Here is an 18,796-nt window from a genome sequence, read left to right as displayed (position 1 = left end):
ACACACCAGAAGAGGGCACTTGATCCTATTACAGACGGTTATGAGCCATCATGTGGTTAATGGGAATTGAACTCAGGACATCTGGAAAAGCTGTCGGTGCTCTTAGCCACTGAGCCACCTCTCCAGCCCAAGAGAACTTTCTATGTACAATAAAAACACTGTAACTTATGAATTGGTCCAGCTGGTCTAAGCTGGAAATAACTCACTGTGTAGTTGAGAATGGCCTTGAACTTCTGATATTCCTGTGCTACCACACTGACTCCAGGTACCATATTTCAGCACATCCCCTCTCATCATGTCTGTGTTCATGCCCAACTCCTTTCTACCAAGTGTGTCACCTCGGGACCTTTGGACAGCTTTGTGCCTTAATTCCTCAACTGTAAATTGGGACTGTAAGGTAGACTCTAGCCTACATAAACAATCATGTCAAAGGACTTGTAGCAATGGCTTGTGCATATGACAACATTTTACAAATGTCATCTGTAGTCATTATTGTCCTTGTGCTGTTCTTAGTGGAAAGCTCTGACCTCTGCTTATCCTAAGGGTGGGGGGCACCACTGATTTGGGAGAGCAGAGGTAGACTAAAGACAAATTAACATACTTTAGGGGGCTGGAGAGATGGCTCAGTAGGTTAAGAACACTGGCTGCTCTTGTAGAGGACCCTGGTTTGGTTTCTTTCTTTCTTCCTATTTATTTATTTCATGTATATGAGTACAATGTTGCTATCTTCAGACACACAAGAAGAGGGCATCAGTTCCCTGTTACAGATGGTTGTGAGCCACCATGTGGTTGCTGGGAATTGAACTCAGGACCTCCAGAAGAGCAGTCAGTGCTCTTCACTCCTAGCCATATCTCCAGCCCCCAGGTTTGATTTCTAATACCACATGTCATCTCAGAACTATCTGTAACTCCAGTTCCAGAGGACCTGACTCCACCCTCTGCTCTGCAGGAATGAATACAGTGGACAGAAATACCTGCAGGCAAAACACCCGTATAAACATAAGAAATCTTTTAAAAAGGCAAATCAGTACCTTTTCATTTCAAATAATGAAGCTTCAAATAATTTCAGAACCCCAGCACTTTTTTTTTTTTTTTTTTTTTTTTTTTTTTTTTTTTTTTGGTTTTTCGAGACAGGGTTTCTCTGTATAGCCCTGGCTGTCCTGGAACTCACTTTGTAGACCAGGCTGGCCTCAAACTCAGAAATCCGCTTGCCTCTGCCTCCCAAGTGCTGGGATTAAAGACGTGCGCCACCATGACTGGCAAACCCCAGCACTTTTACATAAAGGTCCATTGTCCTTAGAAGAAAAGACACCTTCCAGACTGGAACCTGTAGACTCCTTAAGTCCTTGATAGTCCATTCTTTTGTGGAACACAGGGGCAGCAAGAAGAAAGTCCCAGCTCAACAGACTGGAATGAAAACAAAATTTTGAAGCAAAACCAAACAAAGAGTTGGGGTTGCTTACAGTCCCACTATGTCTTGGATCTCACTGCTATCTGGCCTGTCTCAGGATGCTTCTAACAGGTCTTCTCCAATCACCCTCACGCCGATTTTAACTGATTTTAGCTGAATGCCTCCGGAGCACCTGTGCTTGACTTTAGTAGCCAACCGGAATCACCTGGGGAGCTACCAGCAATTGATGTCCACACTGACATTTGGATTTTCTTGTTTTGGTGTGTTTGACACTGGTATTTATTTAAAAAGCAATTTATAAATAGTTCTATTTTGAGGGATCGTGAATCGCTGCCCAAGGCTTGGCTATAGTGGCTCAGTGGCACACCTAGTATGTCCAAGCCCTAGGTTCAATGTTCAGCACTGCCAGAGGATCACTGTTAAAAAAAAAAATGCAGATTTCAAAGTACATCCAGAGTTAGGTTCTGGGGTTGTGTGTGTCTGGCAGACGTTGATTTTGTTGGTGATCTTTCTCTGGTCCCAGACCACACACCGAACTGTGAAAACTGGGAGAGCATAGCGATATGATTGTCTTGCTCAGAACACTGCAGGCTTCCTCTTCGCCACTGAAGGAGATAACCTGGGCCAGATACCTGGCACTGCCATTAAGACAGCTGAGATTCTCTGGCTCTTAAGTGTGACTAATCCTCTGAATGAACCCAGGCAGATTTAAAAACACACTTTTCCTGTCCCACATCAGACCTACCAATCACAATAATTAAGATGTAGTCTGTACACGGGCGTTTTGAAATCAATAGTGCTTTGGAAGTCACCTGTGCTGCTTCAAATACATTTTTTTCTATTAATTTTGGTTTCTCTTCCTTTTTGAGGGAGGTTTCCTGTAGCCCAGACTGGTTTGAATTTGCTATGTAGCAGAGAATGCCATTGAGTTCCTAATCTTCCTGCTTCCACCTCCTGAGTGCTGCGGTTACAGGTGTGAACCTTCTCAACTGAGTTACTCCTTCATTAATTCCACCAACAAACCTTCATTATACAGCTACCATACTAGATTCTAGGGAAACAGGCGAAAACAGTGTCATCCTTACCTTTTGAAGGGTTAGTGCAATAAATGACCAAAATGAGAACATTTACAGTTCTTACACATTGTCTTTTTTTTTTTTTTTTTTTTTTTTTCCTTTTGAGACAGGGTTTCTCTGGCTGTCCTGGAACTCACTCAGTAGACCAGGCTGGCCTCGAACTCAGAAATCCACCTGCCTCTGCCTCCCAAGTGCTGGAATTAAAGGCATTCACCACCACCGCCTGGCGTTTTTTGTTTTTGTTTTTGTTTTTGTTTTTTTGAGACAGGGTTTCTCTGTATAGCCCTGTCTGTTCTGGAACTCACTATGGAGACCAGGCTGGCCTTGAACTCAGAAATCTGCCTGCCTCCCGAGTTCTGGGATTAAAGGCGAGCGCCACCACGCCCGGCTCTTACATATTGTCTAAACACATCTCTTCTAAAGAGTTTCACTTCTGGGCTCCTTAGCACCCCATCATTGTCAGCCTTGATCAACAAGCTCCCCACTTCACCCACCTCATTATTGTAGTTGAGCCCCACCCCCGGTTGTGTGTGTTTTAATTTTGAGACAAAGTATGCAGGCTAGCTTCTAATCTACAATTATCCTACCTCAGCCTCCCAGATGCTGAGATTACAGGCATATAGCACAACATTATGCTCATACTTCAAACTCACTATCCTCAGACCGAGAGAGAATCAACAATTTGTCCAAAAGTAAAATAAAGACCTGGGAATACTGCTTAGTGGTAGAGCATTTGTCTAGCCTGCCAGGGGCCTCTGGTTTAATCCCAGTATTTGGGGAAAATATTTTAAAGTTAAATAAAGATAATAGATGATATTTATATGGACTTCCACATGCTTATTGTTCTACGTACTTATTAATGTAACCTTTTTGAATTTTGATAATAATCTATGAGAGAGGCATTTCACGCCCCATTCTGTGGATGAGGAAGTAGGCATAGACTTAACTTGCCCAGCTGCATACTAAGTAGAATTAACTTTTAAAAAGTGTATGTGTTGGTCTGCAAGTATGTGCACACATGGGTGTGGTGTCACTAGAGTCTAGAAGAGGGCGTCGGATCTTCAGAGCTAGCGTTAAAGACAGTTGTGTGCATGGGTTCAGGACAGGGACTTCTAGTCCCGTGTAAGAGCAGCCAAGGCTCTTAATTGTTGAGCCATCTTTCCAACCCCTTACTTTTAAACTTTATGTTTACGCCTAGTTAAGGACAGTGCTAAAAAGAGATCAACGTAATTCCCAGGCCTAAGTACTTTTCTGACACTCAGTGTGCTTGTTTCACTATTCAGATTTAAGTGGGAGATCAAAGACGGTCTGAGTAGGTGCGCAGTACATCCTTAGTGAAGAGCCTGTTCCATCTCACAGACTGCAGAGTAGATCAGGATTTATCGAGATAGAGTACCAGGGGTTGAATCCAGGGCCTTATGCCTTAGTCTAACGTTCCACCACTAAAAAGCTACACTCTCTACATAGACAGCCCTACAAATGATTAAACAGACAACAAACAAGCGCAGCAGATCATCCTTCTCTTCCCTATCCAAAGGAGGACCCTCCATTCCGCTTCCTTCCTTGGCCCAGCATCCATTCTGCGTTCTGTCCTCCCAGCCAGCAGGTGCCCCTAGACCCCCGGCTCCTCCTCCTCCGCCGTCACAGACTCGTCTCCCCCTCCCTCTACAGCTTCCTGTCGCCGTGATCCGAGCCCTGGGCTGTGGGCGCCCGGGCGCCGGAGGCTTCCCGGTGCGCTCCGCCAGGTAACAGCGTTCGCCGGAGGGATGGACACCGGTCTGCCCTTGGCGCAGACGGGGAAGGAGCGGGCGGGCGGCCAGGTGCGCGCGGGCTCCTCTGCCCCGGGGTGCCGGGGCCTCTCTATGCCAAGCTTTGGGCACCCGTCTGGATGCCTAGATAACGGTTCAGGATGGGACGTTCCGGGTTAGAAGTCGGGCGTGGTCGAGCAGTTGGGCACTCCCCCGCCACCCTCCGGGATGCGACCTTGCTGCTGGCTGGGAGCCCCCGGCTGCAGCTCTCCCGAGGCCCGGAGCCAGACGCCCGCCCAGGGCCGCGGCTCTCTGGGATGGGGGAGCCCGGGTACGGAGCTTCGAGGGCCTGGGAACCTCCCAGACTCCACACCAGACACGAAGGCTCAAGGTCACAGAGCTGTGTCTGCCGTTTACAAATGCCTGTTTTTTTGTTGGAGTGTTTGTAAATGGGCTACTGTTTTCTCTCTTGGGCCAGGGAATTAGGATTCAGAGAAGAGGACTCTAAAAATACTAATCGCCGAGTCCCAATCAGCTGATCCGCCTTACTGGCCAGTGACCCTGGCCTTTGAAAGGAAGTAAGAGGGACAGCGCTTTTCACTCGGGTACTTTGTATGTCTGGCCTTTACTCTGAAGATTGGCCTAGAAGTTTCAGAAAATGTGTCTTAGAACTGAACTGACCTTTTTTTCCCTGTTCCCTAGTTCTAGTTTAAACACATTCTTCAGGTTAAAAAGATTTCCCCACTTACTGGTCTCTGATGGACACTTACTGTTTTCTTGAATAGGTACCTGATTTCTCATGAAAGCTGGACAAAACTTGCCCTTTGCCCGAGCCCTCTCTGGATAACATTCCTGGGAGTGGCTTGTGTATTGAGGTGTGTTGGTCTGCATTTGTCAGAAAAGGGTGAGCGGTTAAGTGCAGTCATGCAGATAATTCCTGCAGAGATGAGAAGCGTCCTGGACGTGTTTGAGATTTCTTTTCTTATTTGTACTTTCAACAGAGGAGCTAAATAATGTATATTAACAAGGACATATTGGTCCTTTTTGGAGTCTCTTCTGCATGTCTAAAGAAACTCAGTGTTGATTATTGTTTAAATGTATCAGCAAAAATTCTACAATGTAAGTTTTCTACCTTTACCAGTTATCTACCTGGCTATCTATCTATCTATCATTTTGAGACAAGGGCTACTGTGTAGCCCTATCAGGCCTGGAACTCTGTGTTGACCAGGCTGCTCTGCTCTTCTAGGTGATCCTCCTGCCTCTGCGGCTCCAGTGCTGGGATTACTGGCATTTGCCAGCCACTTTGCTTCACTTTTAACTGAATACATGCCTTAAGGATATTTTTGTATCTCAACGTTTACTTAAAAATCCTTTTGCTTCCTTGTTGATAAATAATAGAGTTGGGATGCCTTCCAAGATGTCTGGAGTCTTTGCTTGGCTCTCTGTTTACATTTGCCTCAAGTTTTGATTTTGACTGATAAACCTATGACCCAAATCCAGACCTCAGCCAAATTTAGTTTCAGCTTAACCACATTAAAATGCCTGGTGTCATGTGACTTCTAGCAGAAACCAAAGTGATATTTATTTATTTATAAATGAGAGCTTCGTCTTTGTGTGCGAGTGTGTGTATACACACACACAGCTACACACACACACAAACACACACGTATATGGATGGAGGCCCGAGGTCAACCTTTGGTGATATTCCTCAGCCCCTGTCTACCTTGCTTTTTTGAGATAGAGTTTCTCAACAGGAATCCATCCGTCTCTATCTCCCCAGCACTGGGGTTACTAGTATGCACTGCCGGGCTTGGCTTTTTTTTTTTTTTTTTTTTTAAAGATTTATTTATTTATTATATGTAAGTACACTAGCTGTCTTCAGACACACCAGAAGAGGGCGTCAGATCTCGTTACGGATGCTTGTGAGCCACCATGTGGTTGCTGGGATTTGAACTCCGGACCTTTGGAAGAGCAGTCGGGTGCTCTTACCCACTGAGCCATCTCACCAGCCGGGCTTGGCTTTTTAACATGGATTTGGAGCTGGAACTCTGGTTCTCAAGTTTCCCAACTGAGCTTTCTTCACTCCCCTGTGTGCATGCGCGCATGCGTGCGTGCGTGCGTGCGTGCGTGCGTGCGTGTGTGTGTGTGTGTGTGTGTGTGTGTGTGTGTGTGAGAGAGAGAGAGAGAGAGAGAGAGAGAGATCCTGGGGATTGGACCTAAGGTGTCACATGTGAAAGGCAGGTGCCCTACCACTGAGCTGTACCCCAAGTCCTTTCTCATTCATTCTGTAAGAAGCCCAGGCTGGTGGTCTTGAACCTGCTATGTAGACTAAACTGACTTTAAATTTGACATCCTCTCAACTCAGCCTCCTGAGTAGCTGGGATTATAGACACATACCACTATGCCTGGCTAGCAATGGAACTCGTGAAGTGTGAGCACATTACCAGATACATGGGCTTCATAGACCGTGTATCACTGTCTGAAGCAGGTAATCTCTGAAAGGTTATTATCGATAGATATTTGGTCATCCTTAGTTGAGTATAGAGTTCGCTTAAAGATTCAGAAGAGAGTTGCTGGTTTCCAGGTCACAGCTTTCATCAGGTGCCAACATCGAATCTCTACTGGGCTTGGAGTTATAAACGAAGCAGCCACATTTACATAGAAAAGTCTTGGATTCGTATGTAGTGAAGCGTTTCAGTAGCCTGTCATCATATTGTTTTATAGTAGCAACTGGGGCATGTGCACAAAATGAGCGGCTTCTGGTTTCTTGGGGTACATTCTTTGTTCTCTTGGTTTTGTTCTCTCTGTCATAGGATGGCAGTAGGTCTCTGTGTGCAGGTGCTGTGCAGCCTGGGTGGCTGGCTCTCACTCTATACATCTTTCTGCTGCCTGAACAAGCACCGAAGCTGTGAGTGGAGCTGTCGGCTGGTGACCTTCACCCACGGAGTCCTCTCCATAGGTCTGTCTGCTTATATTGGCTTCATCGATGGCCCTTGGCCTTTTACCCACCCAGGTAGGTAGAAGGGGCATTAGAGATATTTTCCTAAGAGTTTTATGATTTAGGGGCTTGAAAAAAGATAAATTTGTGTTACATTGAAGAATAATTCCCATTCTAATAATTTGTACTGCAGTCTTCATTGTCAACTTTGAGATTGTGTAGGTTCAGGTCCTGCTTTTCATAACCCTTTTGTGCTGCCAGAGTTCTTTGCTTTTCTTGTCTGTTTTTGTTACTGGGGATTGAATGTAGGGCTATGAACATGTTAGGCAAATGTTCTATCACTGACTGGGCTGTGAACCTGATCTCTTTTCTCTTCTCTTCTCTTCTCTTCTCTTCTCTTCTCTTCTCTTCTCTTCTCTTCTCTTCTCTTCTCTTCTCTTCTCTCCTCTCCTCTCCTCTCCTCTCCTCTCCTCTCCTCTCCTCTCCTCTCCTCTCCTCTCCTCTCCTCTCCTCTCCTCTCTCTCTCTCTCTCTCTTTCTTTCTTTCTCTCTTTCTTTCTTCTTTTTTTTTAAATCTATCAATCTATATGTTTGGTTGGCTGTTTGTTTTTTGAGAGGGTCTTACTAAATTGACTAGGCTGGCCTGGTTACCCACTCTGTAGTCAAAGCTGGCCTTGAATTTACAATCCTGCTTCAGCCTGCTGAGCAGCTCAGATCATAAGCTTGTACAACTTTGTTGATTTTTTTTTCCTCCTTTGAGGCAGGTTCTTGTTTTATAGCCCAAGCTGGCCTCAAATTTGTAATCTATCAAAATGAAATGAAATAAATTCTTAAGTTTTATCTTTTATTTGAGGGTTCTTAGTGATTTCAAATATGTCGGGTCTTTGTACCGCATGTTCGTGGACAGGAGGACACTCTACTTTGGAAGTTCTCTCTGGAGTTTACTTGGGTTAGAGCTGCCAGTGTCCAATAACCTAATTCTCTAGGTTGATAAATGAATATGACATGTATGACAGAGTGGCCCAAGGGTCTGGAAACAGACCCATAACTGGTTAAAAAGGAGGGAGTTAGAATAGTCACTGAAATCACAAAGTAAGTATTTTATGTTCTTCCATCGGAAGGATACTGTGGTTGGACAATCAAATCATTCATTGAAGTCTTTGAGGTTTCATTACAATTTAATTACTTTACCTGATGGTCTTCTGAGACCGGGTCTTACTGCCCAGGCTTGCATTGAGTTTATTCTGTAGAGCCTGTCTGTAATCCACAGCCTTGGGGGATGAGCCAGGGAGACTGTTAAAAGTTCCAGGCCAGCCCTAACTAGAGAGTAAGTAACAGGAAGACTCCATCTCAAAAAGCAAAAATAAAAGCAAAACAAGAAAGGCCACCATTTTAGATGCTAAGTTTGTTTCTTTGTCTTTTGGAGACGGGGTCTCATATAACCCAGACTGGCCCTGACTCCCCGTGTAGCCCAAACTGGCCTTGCCCTGATCCTTCCTCCACCACCCAAGTGCTGAGATCATAAGGCTAGATTTTAGGTTTTGTTCTATGTTATCATTTTTAAAAAGCCCGAGCCTGTCACTGCTTTTGGGTTCTCTAGTGGTTTAGAAAGATTTGAGAGACAGTGGCAGGTGGCCCAGTTCCCAGCCATGTTGTCTTCTGTCTTGATCTGTTTCAGGCTCACCGAACACACCTCTCCAAGTTCACGTTCTGTGTCTTACCTTGGGCTACTTCATCTTCGACTTGGGCTGGTGCATCTATTTCCAGTCCGAGGGTCCCCTGATGCTGGCTCATCACACACTGAGCATCCTGGGGATCATCATGGCCCTAGCACTTGGGGAGTCGGGCACAGAGGTCAATGCTGTACTCTTTGGAAGTGAGATCACCAACCCGCTGCTCCAGATGCGATGGTTTCTCCGGGAAACTGGCCACTATCACAGTTTCACGGGGGATGTGGTGGACTTCCTCTTTGTGGCTCTGTTCACTGGTGTGAGGATTGGTGTGGGCGCTCATCTCCTTTTCTGTGAAATGGTCTCACCCACCCCCAAGTGGTTTGTGAAGGTTGGGGGTGTGGCGATGTATGCTGTGTCTTGGTGCTTCATGGTTAGCATCTGGCGCTTTGCATGGAAGAAAAGCATCAAGAAGTACCATGCGTGGAGAAGCAGACGGAATGAAGAGCGGCAGCTAAGACACAATGGGCATCTCAAGACACACTAGTCAAGGCTTGTCCCCAGTCAGTGGATTGGATTGAATTGGTCATGGGACCAGGGTCAGAAACAGAGCTAAGCTTATAGGGCTTAGAAAGCGAGCACTTAGGTTTCAAAAAAGGGCTAAAGGTATGGTTATGACTTCAGTCATTTTCCAGGCTAAGCATATGCAGTCTTGAAACACCTACTCCTGTAGTGGCACTTGTACACCCTCAGTGATGATTGACAAGTGGGCAGAGCTGTTTAGTGATGACCACTGTCACTTGTTTTTTGGGTCCCCATGTTCATTGGAGACCTTGGTATTCAGACATCTCTGAAAAGAACTTGAGTCAAATCAGTGCTGTTTCTTGTTCTTTTGGAAATAACTCCTTCCCCACACTTACTCCTGATTTCCACGAGACATTTTAAGTATGTTCATCCCATGTAAAGGGAGGGACTCTCAGGAAGGGGCATGGGTCAGGCATTCAAGTATCTGTGAATGGGAGCTGTTATGCCAAGAGGGACAGAGAGGAGGGAGTGAAGCTAACAATGGCAGGAACTTCTCACTGCGTCTCCCTTCACTAACTGTGCCAGAGGTTACCAAGGACACCCTCGGCTTCCATGATTCATCAAGAAGACTCAGGGCTTTCATCTGCAATGATGAAAGGATACGGAGAAGACTCAGCAAAGGGAAAAGAACCTTTGTCCAAGCTCATGGGATCTAAGCACTCGCTTCTAGTCTCTTGCTTGGATATACAGGAGTGATTCACAACAACACACATGAAAGTCATCAAACACTTGGTGTCCCAAACTTTGATGGCAGTAGGTCATGTGCTTCTAAGTAGCGTGAGGCAACATTCCAGATCCCCCAAAGCGGTCATTTGGCATAAGCCATAGTGTTTCAGAAACAGTTTAGGAACAGTGAGGCAATCTTAACAGTTTCTGGTGGGAGCCCTCACCAACGTTACAAGCAGGCCTTTGCAAGGATAGCAGCTCAGGGTTCCTGTGTTAACTCTGTGTGCACAGAAACTGTAGAGCTAGTGCTTCAGATGCAAGATGAGTGAGATGTGGGTAGATTTAGATTTACTTGGTCCAGTTGTACGGGTTCTGCCCGACCAGGAAGAGTATGCCAGTTCTCAGGGCTTTTGTGAATTAATCTGCTAGGCATGAGAGGCCATGGCTAAATTCCACGGGGATTTACCATGTGGATTCCACTGTACTTGAGATGGAGTTCAGGTTTCAGCTCCTGGTACATACTGCAAACTAGAACCAAAGATTTTCATGTATGTGATAGCCTCAGGCTCCTTCCTTCCTTCCTTCCTTCCTTCCTTCCTTCCTTCCTTCCTTCCTTCCTCCCTTCCTCCCTTCCTCCCTTCCTCCCTTCCTCCCTTCCTCCCTTCGTTTCTTCTTCCTCTACCTCCTTCTTTTCTTACTTTTTCTTTGTTTTAGATCCCCCCCCCCCCCTTAAATCACCTTTTCCCTTCTCCTGAGACACTGTCTTGCTTGTATAGTTCAGGCTGGCCTTGAACTCTATTTTTCCACTTAAGCTTCCTCAGGGCTAGGATTACAATCCTGTGCCACCATGCCTGGCTCCAATGTAGGGCTTTAATGGAAAAAAAAAAGTATTATCTGTTTGTGCATTTGTTGTCTTTCCTATATTATTTAGATCAATGGTGACTGGTTAATTCAGGTGGTAAGCCAGGAGATGGTGCTACTGAAGAAGCAAGGTTAAAGGTCAGAGAGAAGTGTCAGCCCATTCTATAGTCACTGGGGACACTAACCCAGTGAGCAGCATTACCTACAAAAACCAGTCACAAGGGAGGTTGAAAACGTAGACATTCTTGCAAATGGAAAGGTTCTTTAACAGTAAGTAGCTAAAGAGGTATCTTTTAGCTGTCGGGCTTTCGTTTTTGTTTTCTGGACAGATAACACCATGCTTCCTTTTCTCTGATTTGTGTCATAGATATGTTGGTGTGTTCCTTTGAGAAGTCTTTTTTTTTTTCCTTTTTCAGAGCTGAGGACCGAACCCAGGGCCTTGCGCTTGCGAGGCAAAGCACTCTACCCAATCCCTGGTGGTGGTGTGTTCCTTTCCAGCAAAACTGTGGGCAGAACTGGAAACTGGGGAATGCTGACTTCAGCAAAAGCAGAGTCAATAAGAGTGGCTTGGCACATAGGCATAAAGAAAAAAACAAAACAAAACTGGCTTTTGTATTTTGGCCCCGTGTAACCTGCTCCAGACCAGACCAGGGAGCAGGCTTAATCAAATTCATGCTGGTTCCTTTCTCCCTCCCTCCTCAGAAGGAAAGGATTGTAGATCTTTCTGTTTGAGGCAAACTCAAGCAAATGCCTGTAGGTTTTTATTTATTTATTTATTTTTGATAACAAGGCACCTGAACGAGCGATAAGTGGGGAGGAATTCCTCATTTCAGCTCTTCTTGATGGTCTAACTAGTAACTATGAGGAAAGTCAGAGATTAAAAACCTCTTGAAGATGACTCAGCAGTTAAGAGGTTGCCTGTTTTTACAACCCAGGTAAATGAAGGGCAGACTAGTGTGCGATGTGTCCCCAGACACAAAAGGGGACACTTATTTGCATTTGAATTACTGTGTAATCATCCCTGATATTGCTCAAGAAGGATTTATATTTCAATACGATTTGTACTAAATTTTATAGAAATAAAATAACTTTCTATAAACCCAGAGTCTGCCTTCGTATCTTTGTTGCGGTTTTACCAAGGGAGAAAAGCCTCTGGCTTGTAGAAATGTTGACAGTAATCTGCTCTTTAGCATTAATCATTCCTATTTTTTATGTGGAAGATAGCAATCAGCACACAATCAGTGCAGAAAATAGTTTGCCTAAACGTGGAGGAATAATATTCTGATTTTACCAACTGTTTGAGCAGTTGCTCCCCCACCCCCAGTGTCTCAGGCCTGCTTGACAAGTACTCTACCACTGAGCTACCTCCTCATTCCTACTCCCCCTTTTTGAGACAGGGCTTTGCTCTGTAGCACAGGCTGGCCTGAAACTCACCATGTAGCCTTCCTCCAAATTCACAAGTCATCCTCCTACCTCAGCCTTTCAAGTGCTGGGAGTAAAGGTGGAAGCTACCATAACCAGCTAGACAGTGGATTTCTGATGCTTACAACAGTCCTGGGTACAGCAGGCCCTTCATAAGCACATTGAAGCAGTGAATAAGAGGATAAATGTGGCCTCGAGGATGTTCCACTGGAAACTGCATGTCCAGGGATTGGGTCACTGGTGCCACTTTCCTAGGTAAAGGGCTATGTGTGACCTAGGGAAGGGACCTTGGTTTGCTTGGCTCTACTGAAGGCATTCCATAGGTAGACTCTTAGTGGTGAAGTTATAATGAGCCTTTTGTCAGGATATTAAAAAATAAAATCAGAGCCTTGTGAGTGATTAGAGATTTTCATCATTGAAACAGTAGTTATTCAGTCCTCTGCTGACCATCTTCTGAAAGCTTTCCCACAGCAAAATGCCGCCTTTGCTCACAGCTAGAACGCTGGGGCTGTAAAATTTGGAAAGATGTTGAAAACAGCTTGCCAAAAGGTTTTGTATGCAAGGAAGAGAAGGTGAACTAGGAAGTGTTCCCAGTTTGTCTCACCCCTGAAGCTCAAGCATTGAGGCAGGCTGGAAAGGAAGACGGGAACTTATTTTTAAAATTCATGATTTGATGAGTCATCAGACCCCCCCCCCCCATTCGCTTGATACTTGCATTGTGACATTAGTAGGACAAGGGAGAAGAGGACAGCACACTCAAGAAAACTCGAGTAAGCTTGGGGAGAAGGTTCACATCTCGTTTATAGTGATGGATGTTTGGAACTCTTTCCAACGATAGGTAGAAACAAGTTGGAGTCTTCAGGCTAGAATTGCCATGTTGGGATTTACCAGCAGATGGCAACGTGTCCAGGTCTGATCGTTAGGAAAGTGGCTTGGAACTCCAATCTGCTTCTATTCTTTCCAAAAATAAACATTACAAAATTAGCTGGCTGTGCCCCGAACTTAAAAAAAAAAAAATCTAGCGAGAGAGTCATTTCAGGCTTCTGTTTATCTTTTCCCCTTTGCCCCCCATTCTAACGTCACCTTGAGCTCATGCATCTATTCAGGGGTGATGATCCGATCGTTTCGCGAACTGTTGTGGAATGACTTAGAAACAGCATTATTAAGAGGTAATTATTTCCTTTCCACACCCACTGTTTATTAGATTTGATTTCCACAAAATGGCCGAAGTCTCTTCCCACCTACACGGATTGAAGCTCAGAAGAGACTGAAGATAATTGTATAAAAGGAATAGTCGCTTGATGTTTACAGGCAGAATTGGAGAACTATATTGTGTCGTGGTCCCTCATTTCCTCAGGGACAGATTTATTCAATCAGAAAACTACATGGTTAGCTGAATGTCTCTACCCCATCGAAAGAGAAACCAGAAAACATTTGGGAACTCTTCAAAGGGATCCCTCGTGCTGTGCTGTTTACCGGACAGATGTATTACTTCTTCCATCTCTTTTCACAACACGCTTATTAACTTGCTGTGGAAAGCACCATGCGTTCTCAATTTGGCAAACAATACAGTTCATTTTGCCAAGGCAAAACAGCCTAAAAGCAATATTTATATCAGGAACTCCTGGCTTAAGTGTGGGCCCAGATCCTTTCTCCACAGCCTCTTCTGGCCATCCCCCCACCCCTTTCCCCTCCGTGCTGTGGGACTAGGCCAGCAGGTGCCCCAGGTGATTGGCTCACCCCAAAACCTGTGTGTGTGTGTGTGTGTGTGTGTGTGTGTGTGCGCGCGCGCGCAGGTTTGCCTAACACTGTCGGGGGCCCGTGGACCTGGGCTCGCACGCAGTCATCAAAAGCATTTGACACCGGGAACGAATACATTCTCTTAAAGAATAAAAGTTTCCAGCCCGGGAGTTCCGAAGAACCTCTAAACGTGAACTCCTCGAGACTGTGGAATGGCTCCTCTGCTGTCCCGGGTGGATTGTACACTGTGGGCTGCACCTCGAGAGCATTCGAGGGGCAAGAAGGCAGCAGTGCCCGCTTCGCCACACAGAACTACTTTTTCGCTTCCCTCTATCCCCCGCGACAGCACTGAGCGGAAGTATCTGCTCAAGTTTGGAGAGTCCGGGAAGCGGAGGGATCCCGGGTGAAGCGGCTTCCCGAAGTCCCAGGGAGAAGGGCCCAAAAAAGTCGGCGGGGGAGGGGACGGCTCGGCGCGCTCCAGTCGCGCCGGGCCGAGGGGACAGAACCGGAACCGGAACCCGCGCGCGCGCCCGCCCGCAGCGGTCGCAAGGCTCGTCACCGCCGGCGGCCCCCTCCACCCTGGGCGCGCTCCCGCGAGTGCCCCTGAGACCGGGCGAACGGCCCTGCGCACCGAGCCTCCACCGCCACCGCCGCCGCCGCTGCTCGGGGGCCGGGCTTCCGGGCCGGGCCGAGACCTCCCGCTCCTCGCGGGAGCCGCCGCCTACCAGAGCGTCGGGGAGGAGCCGCCGTGCCACTGCGGAAGAAGCGCGGGGGCCTCCGAGGGATGGGGAGCTGCCCCGGGCGCTGAGACAGGGTCCCTGTCAGCGCGGCGGCCGGAGCCGGGTGGGGGCGGCGCGGAGCAGCTCAGGGCCCTCGGCCCGGGGACATGGGGCGGCGCGAGTCCGGCGCGGGACGGTGTGAGACGCGGCGGAGGCTGCGGCCACGAGTGGCCCGCAGCCCCAGATAGAGCGGGGACCCGAGGGCCGGGCCCCGCCGACTCGGGACCGAAGCCGACGCCCGTCCCTGAGCCGATCCTGCCCCAGCTCCGGAGGGATCCCGGTTCCCGTCCTACGGCTCGCGACTTCCCTCTGTGACGAAGTTTTCTCTCCGTGCCTTGCTGAGGATCGTTCTTAGTTCTTGAGCTCGCCTTGTGGCCGACTTGCTCGGTTTGTTTGGGGAGATAACTTGTTTTGCCTCAGCCCGCATCCCCTTTCCTTGACCCCTTGCAATCGGATGTTCTAGATGACTGAATGGAGTTTTGAGTTGGACTTTTGTGTCCCTGCCGAAATTGGGCCTGATCCCAGAGCACTGGGGGTGGGGTGTGGAGGTGTTACTGTAAAATGCAAGTTGGATAAAAAGAAGACCTCTCGCCAAGGGCCCCAATGAGTGGCACACAGTCTACTATCACGGACAGGTGGGTATGAAGTTCCTCGGTCGCTAACCTTCCCTGGATTCGGTCCCACGCAGCAGGGGAGTCGGTGATGCAGATTTGCCTTCAGCTAGTGCAATTGACAGGCATAGGAAAGAGGGTTGTTTCGGAGCTGTGCAATTAGTCTAGGGTTGCTGCCAAGTTAACCGGTTGATTGAATTTGGAAATGCAGGTTTTTTTGGGAGAGAAACTTTCCCCCATATTCTCAGAGGAAATGAAGGAAAACCATGATTGTGGTTTTCTGTCGGGTGCATTAAGATTGTGTACTCGTTTTGGAACCAGAGGGAGGTCATTTTGGGTGAAGGTCAGAGCTTGAGGTCGGTGGGTACTGGTGCATCATCGGGTGGATTCCTGTCCTGTGGTAGTTCTAGACTCACAATTTTAGGAGTTTCTGTCTGTGAACTTAATTTTCATCCTGCTGCATTGTGATTTGTGACTCTGATCTTTTTACGTGTTGACCTGCACAGTGTTTAATTATTAATTACCTAATTTTCCAGAATGTTGACATTACCAGTAAATCACGGGTTCTTGCTGGGGACAGTTTCCAGGAGCTAAAGGAAATGAGGGAAAAATCATGGGGCCTGCTTCTAATTATTCTTTTTTTTTTTTTTTTTTTTTTTAACATTTCATCTTTCAGAAGCCCTAGCATTTAAAGATGTAAACTCTAGCTCTGGTTTAGGCATGGCAGGTGGATCTTGTTTGTTAATCGGGTGACACGGTGTGGTGTGTAGAGTATGTAGTCCAAGTGTAGTTCTTAAAGAGGTCCTTTGAGTTCTTTTTAGTGAAAGCAAGTTGCTTCCTTTAGCATATTTTATTCCTCAACTAAATTATGACATTGCATGTTACTTCCAAATTTTATCTTGTTGTTTTTTTTTCTCAAATTGTTGTCATAAAACAAAACAAAACAAAGCAAAACAAAGTATTGAAGCAGAAGGCCAAAAGTCTTCAAGAGCAACATTAGTGCTCCAGCGGAAAGCAGTTTAGTTTCCTAATGAGAGAGTCTCACCCAATTGTGCGACTCATTTGTTGATTTTTAAAGGGGCCAAATTCCATTATCATACCATAACAGCTTCTCCAGAGACAGGGCTTCCCTTTCCTGTTGATGCTTTCCAGTGTCACATGAGTGTTCACCTAAAAGATGCCCTAAATATTTAAAGTACTTATGTTTATCCTTTGTTTGTCTGCTTTGCTAGGCAGGGTTTCATTTCGGTTTTCCTGCTAATACAATGTACTTCTATGTAGAGACAGTTGTCAGGGCTCTTCCTGTTACATCTACCATCCTGGTCCCTCTCCTGGCCTGACTCACAGGTGTCCAGATAATTGTGCTGCTGGTTCATTCAGTCCTTGCCTGTCAGTTGAGCCTAGAGTTAAGCAGACTTACCAGAAACTGGTGTAGCCCTGGTTTTCATTAAGATGTTGCAGAGTTTAATAATTTGTAGAAACAGAATTTAGAGTCACTGAATCGTTCCACACAAAAGTCACACAAAAGCACCCATGGAAGGATTTTTTTTTTCTTCCCCAGCTTTTTTTCCTCAGGGATTTTTGTTCTCTTTCTGGTATATAAACACATTGGACATAAACATTGAAATCTGAGTCTTTTTTAAAAAAATAACTTAATTCTTCTTATGAACCGTAAACATGTACAAAAATAAATCTTAAAAACCCCTGACTGCAGGTATGTGCACCTGGGATAGAAGAGGCTTTAGGATTTCATGGGAGCTTGTGAGCTGCCTACCCTGGGTGCTGGATATGTAACTTGGGTCCTCTGCCAGAACAAGAACAGTATGGGTGTGCTCCTAACTGTTGAGCCGTCTCTTAGCCCCCCACCCCCACCCCATTTTTCTTCTTGTATCTGGCTGTGTGTAGCATGGCAGTCCTCCCCCTGCCTAAGTCTCCTGAAGAGGTGGACTGCCTCCCTGCTGGATTCTTGCTCTTAGATATTTATGTGAGAACAGTGGATGCACATTCTGTGGAGTCAAGTGTTGTATCTGCCTCCCTTCCCCCAAGACAGGGTTTCTCTGTGTAGCCCTGGCTGTTCTATCTGTATGTAGGCTAGGCTGGCCTCAAACCCAGAGATCCTCTTGCCACTGCCTTCTGAGTGCTGGGATCAGAGGCGTGCACCACCACTGCCCCACCTTAAGTGTTTCATCTTTTTCTTATCTTTTTTTTAAAAAAAAATACTATTTATTTAATGTATATGACAGTCCACGGTAGCTGTCTTCAGACACACCAGAAGAGGGCATTGGATCCCATTACAGATGGTTGAAAGCCACTATGTGGTTGCTGGGAATTGAACTCAGGATCTCTGCAAGAGCAGTCAGTGCTCTTAACCACTGAGCCATCTCTCCAACCCAAGTGTTTCATCTTTTAACATAGAGGAAAAAGTTACATTGGTCAAGGGAAGCAGTCTAAATATGTTAATGCTTTGTGGGGCTTAGGCCTAAATAACTTCTCATCATAAACCTCTACTATGTTGCTTCAGACAACTGAGCCATGTAAAATAAGATCCTGGACTAAAACTAATTGAAATCCAGTTCTTTGTCAGGCACTGGAGTTTGGTGGCTCTCTTTTCCCCTTTAAAAAGAGAATTACTAGGTGACCACTACTTTTTTCTTCTTCTTTCCAAACGTACTTTGTAAATATGAAGCAGCCCTTTCTCTTTAAGAGGGTAGTAATTCCCGGTTTGAGTATATGTTGACGTGAGATCTGGAAGTACTGGTTTAATAGTACTTATGCCAGGTCTTCCTATAGACTGCAGCTTCTCCTCCGCCCTGTGTACATCCTTTCCCACTGACTTAGCAGGAGATAGATTCTTACCAATTCTAGGACTGTCGGCAAATTAATAATGCCAGTGCAGCTTTTCTGAGACCCTTTCAAGTTTGAAGTACTGTATGTGGTGTGGCTTTGTTCTGTGGAGTGTGCAGAGCCACCAGGGCAGCTGTATGAGTTGGAGTTCTTTCATTGTGGTGCTTCTGACTACAGAGTCTGTCTGTCCTCAGTGGAAATCAGACTAGCTGGTTTTGGGCGTTGTTCTGTTTTGCAGTTTGTGGCAGGCGACACATGGCTGAACAAGATAAGAAGGGTTTTATTCTTGTGTTAGGGACGTGCTGGGGCTGGGATGGAATTCAGTTCTCTGTTTAGGCTCTGATTGGTCACTTTGGATACTCAGAACTCTCTCACATCCTGTTATTATTTTGCAGTTAGAGTCACACATCCATTGGCTCCCCCTTTTCCTTTCTCTTACTTTTTTT

General features: G+C 46.2%; 2 protein-coding genes across 10 annotated transcripts in view; both read left to right on the top strand.

Moving 5' to 3' along the window:
• Positions 1 to 4,015: 4,015 nt before the first annotated feature.
• Tlcd5 (TLC domain containing 5) lies at positions 4,016 to 12,059 on the top strand. Of its 5 annotated transcripts, none has more exons than XM_006510255.4 (3): positions 4,016 to 4,232; positions 7,049 to 7,194; positions 8,851 to 12,059. In XM_006510255.4, exons 2-3 carry the CDS (start codon positions 7,050 to 7,052, stop codon positions 9,387 to 9,389), a joined length of 684 nt encoding a protein of 227 aa, XP_006510318.2. In that variant the 5' UTR covers positions 4,016 to 4,232; position 7,049; the 3' UTR covers positions 9,390 to 12,059. The 5 variants fall into 5 exon arrangements, 4 of the variants coding, with proteins under 4 accessions (XP_006510318.2, NP_001030035.1, XP_011240788.1 ...); NR_153341.1 differs by having other exon boundaries at positions 4,139 to 4,307; positions 7,049 to 7,248; positions 8,851 to 12,056; NM_001034863.3 differs by having other exon boundaries at positions 4,139 to 4,232; positions 7,049 to 7,248; positions 8,851 to 12,056.
• Positions 12,060 to 14,990: 2,931 nt separating this feature from the next.
• Positions 14,991 to 18,796, top strand: part of Arhgef12 (Rho guanine nucleotide exchange factor (GEF) 12) — a 141,877-nt gene continuing 138,071 nt past the window's right edge. For 2 of the 5 annotated variants that reach the window (NM_001359232.1, NM_027144.2), the window contains exon 1: positions 14,991 to 15,530. In NM_001359232.1, coding sequence (NP_001346161.1) covers positions 15,499 to 15,530 — 32 coding nt within the window. In that variant the 5' untranslated portion in view covers positions 14,991 to 15,498. The remainder of the gene's footprint in view (positions 15,531 to 18,796) is intronic. The other 3 variants (XM_011242597.2, XM_017313566.2, XM_017313565.2) reach the window with 2 other exon arrangements.

This window comes from Mus musculus, chromosome 9, assembly GCF_000001635.26.
Source record: "Mus musculus strain C57BL/6J chromosome 9, GRCm38.p6 C57BL/6J".
Taxonomy (NCBI): Eukaryota; Metazoa; Chordata; class Mammalia; order Rodentia; family Muridae; genus Mus; species Mus musculus.
The sequence above is the reverse complement of the archived record's forward strand: the minus strand, read 5'-3'. Positions and strand labels throughout refer to the sequence as shown.

Coding starts and splice junctions, on each gene's coding strand:
- Tlcd5 (XM_011242486.3), top strand. CDS start 6,984: ATGAGCGGCTTCTGGTTTCTTGGGGTACATTCTTTGTTCTCTTGGTTT. Junction 7,249..8,850: donor TTGGCCTTTTACCCACCCAG/GTAGGTAGAAGG, acceptor GATCTGTTTCAG/GCTCACCGAACACACCTCTC.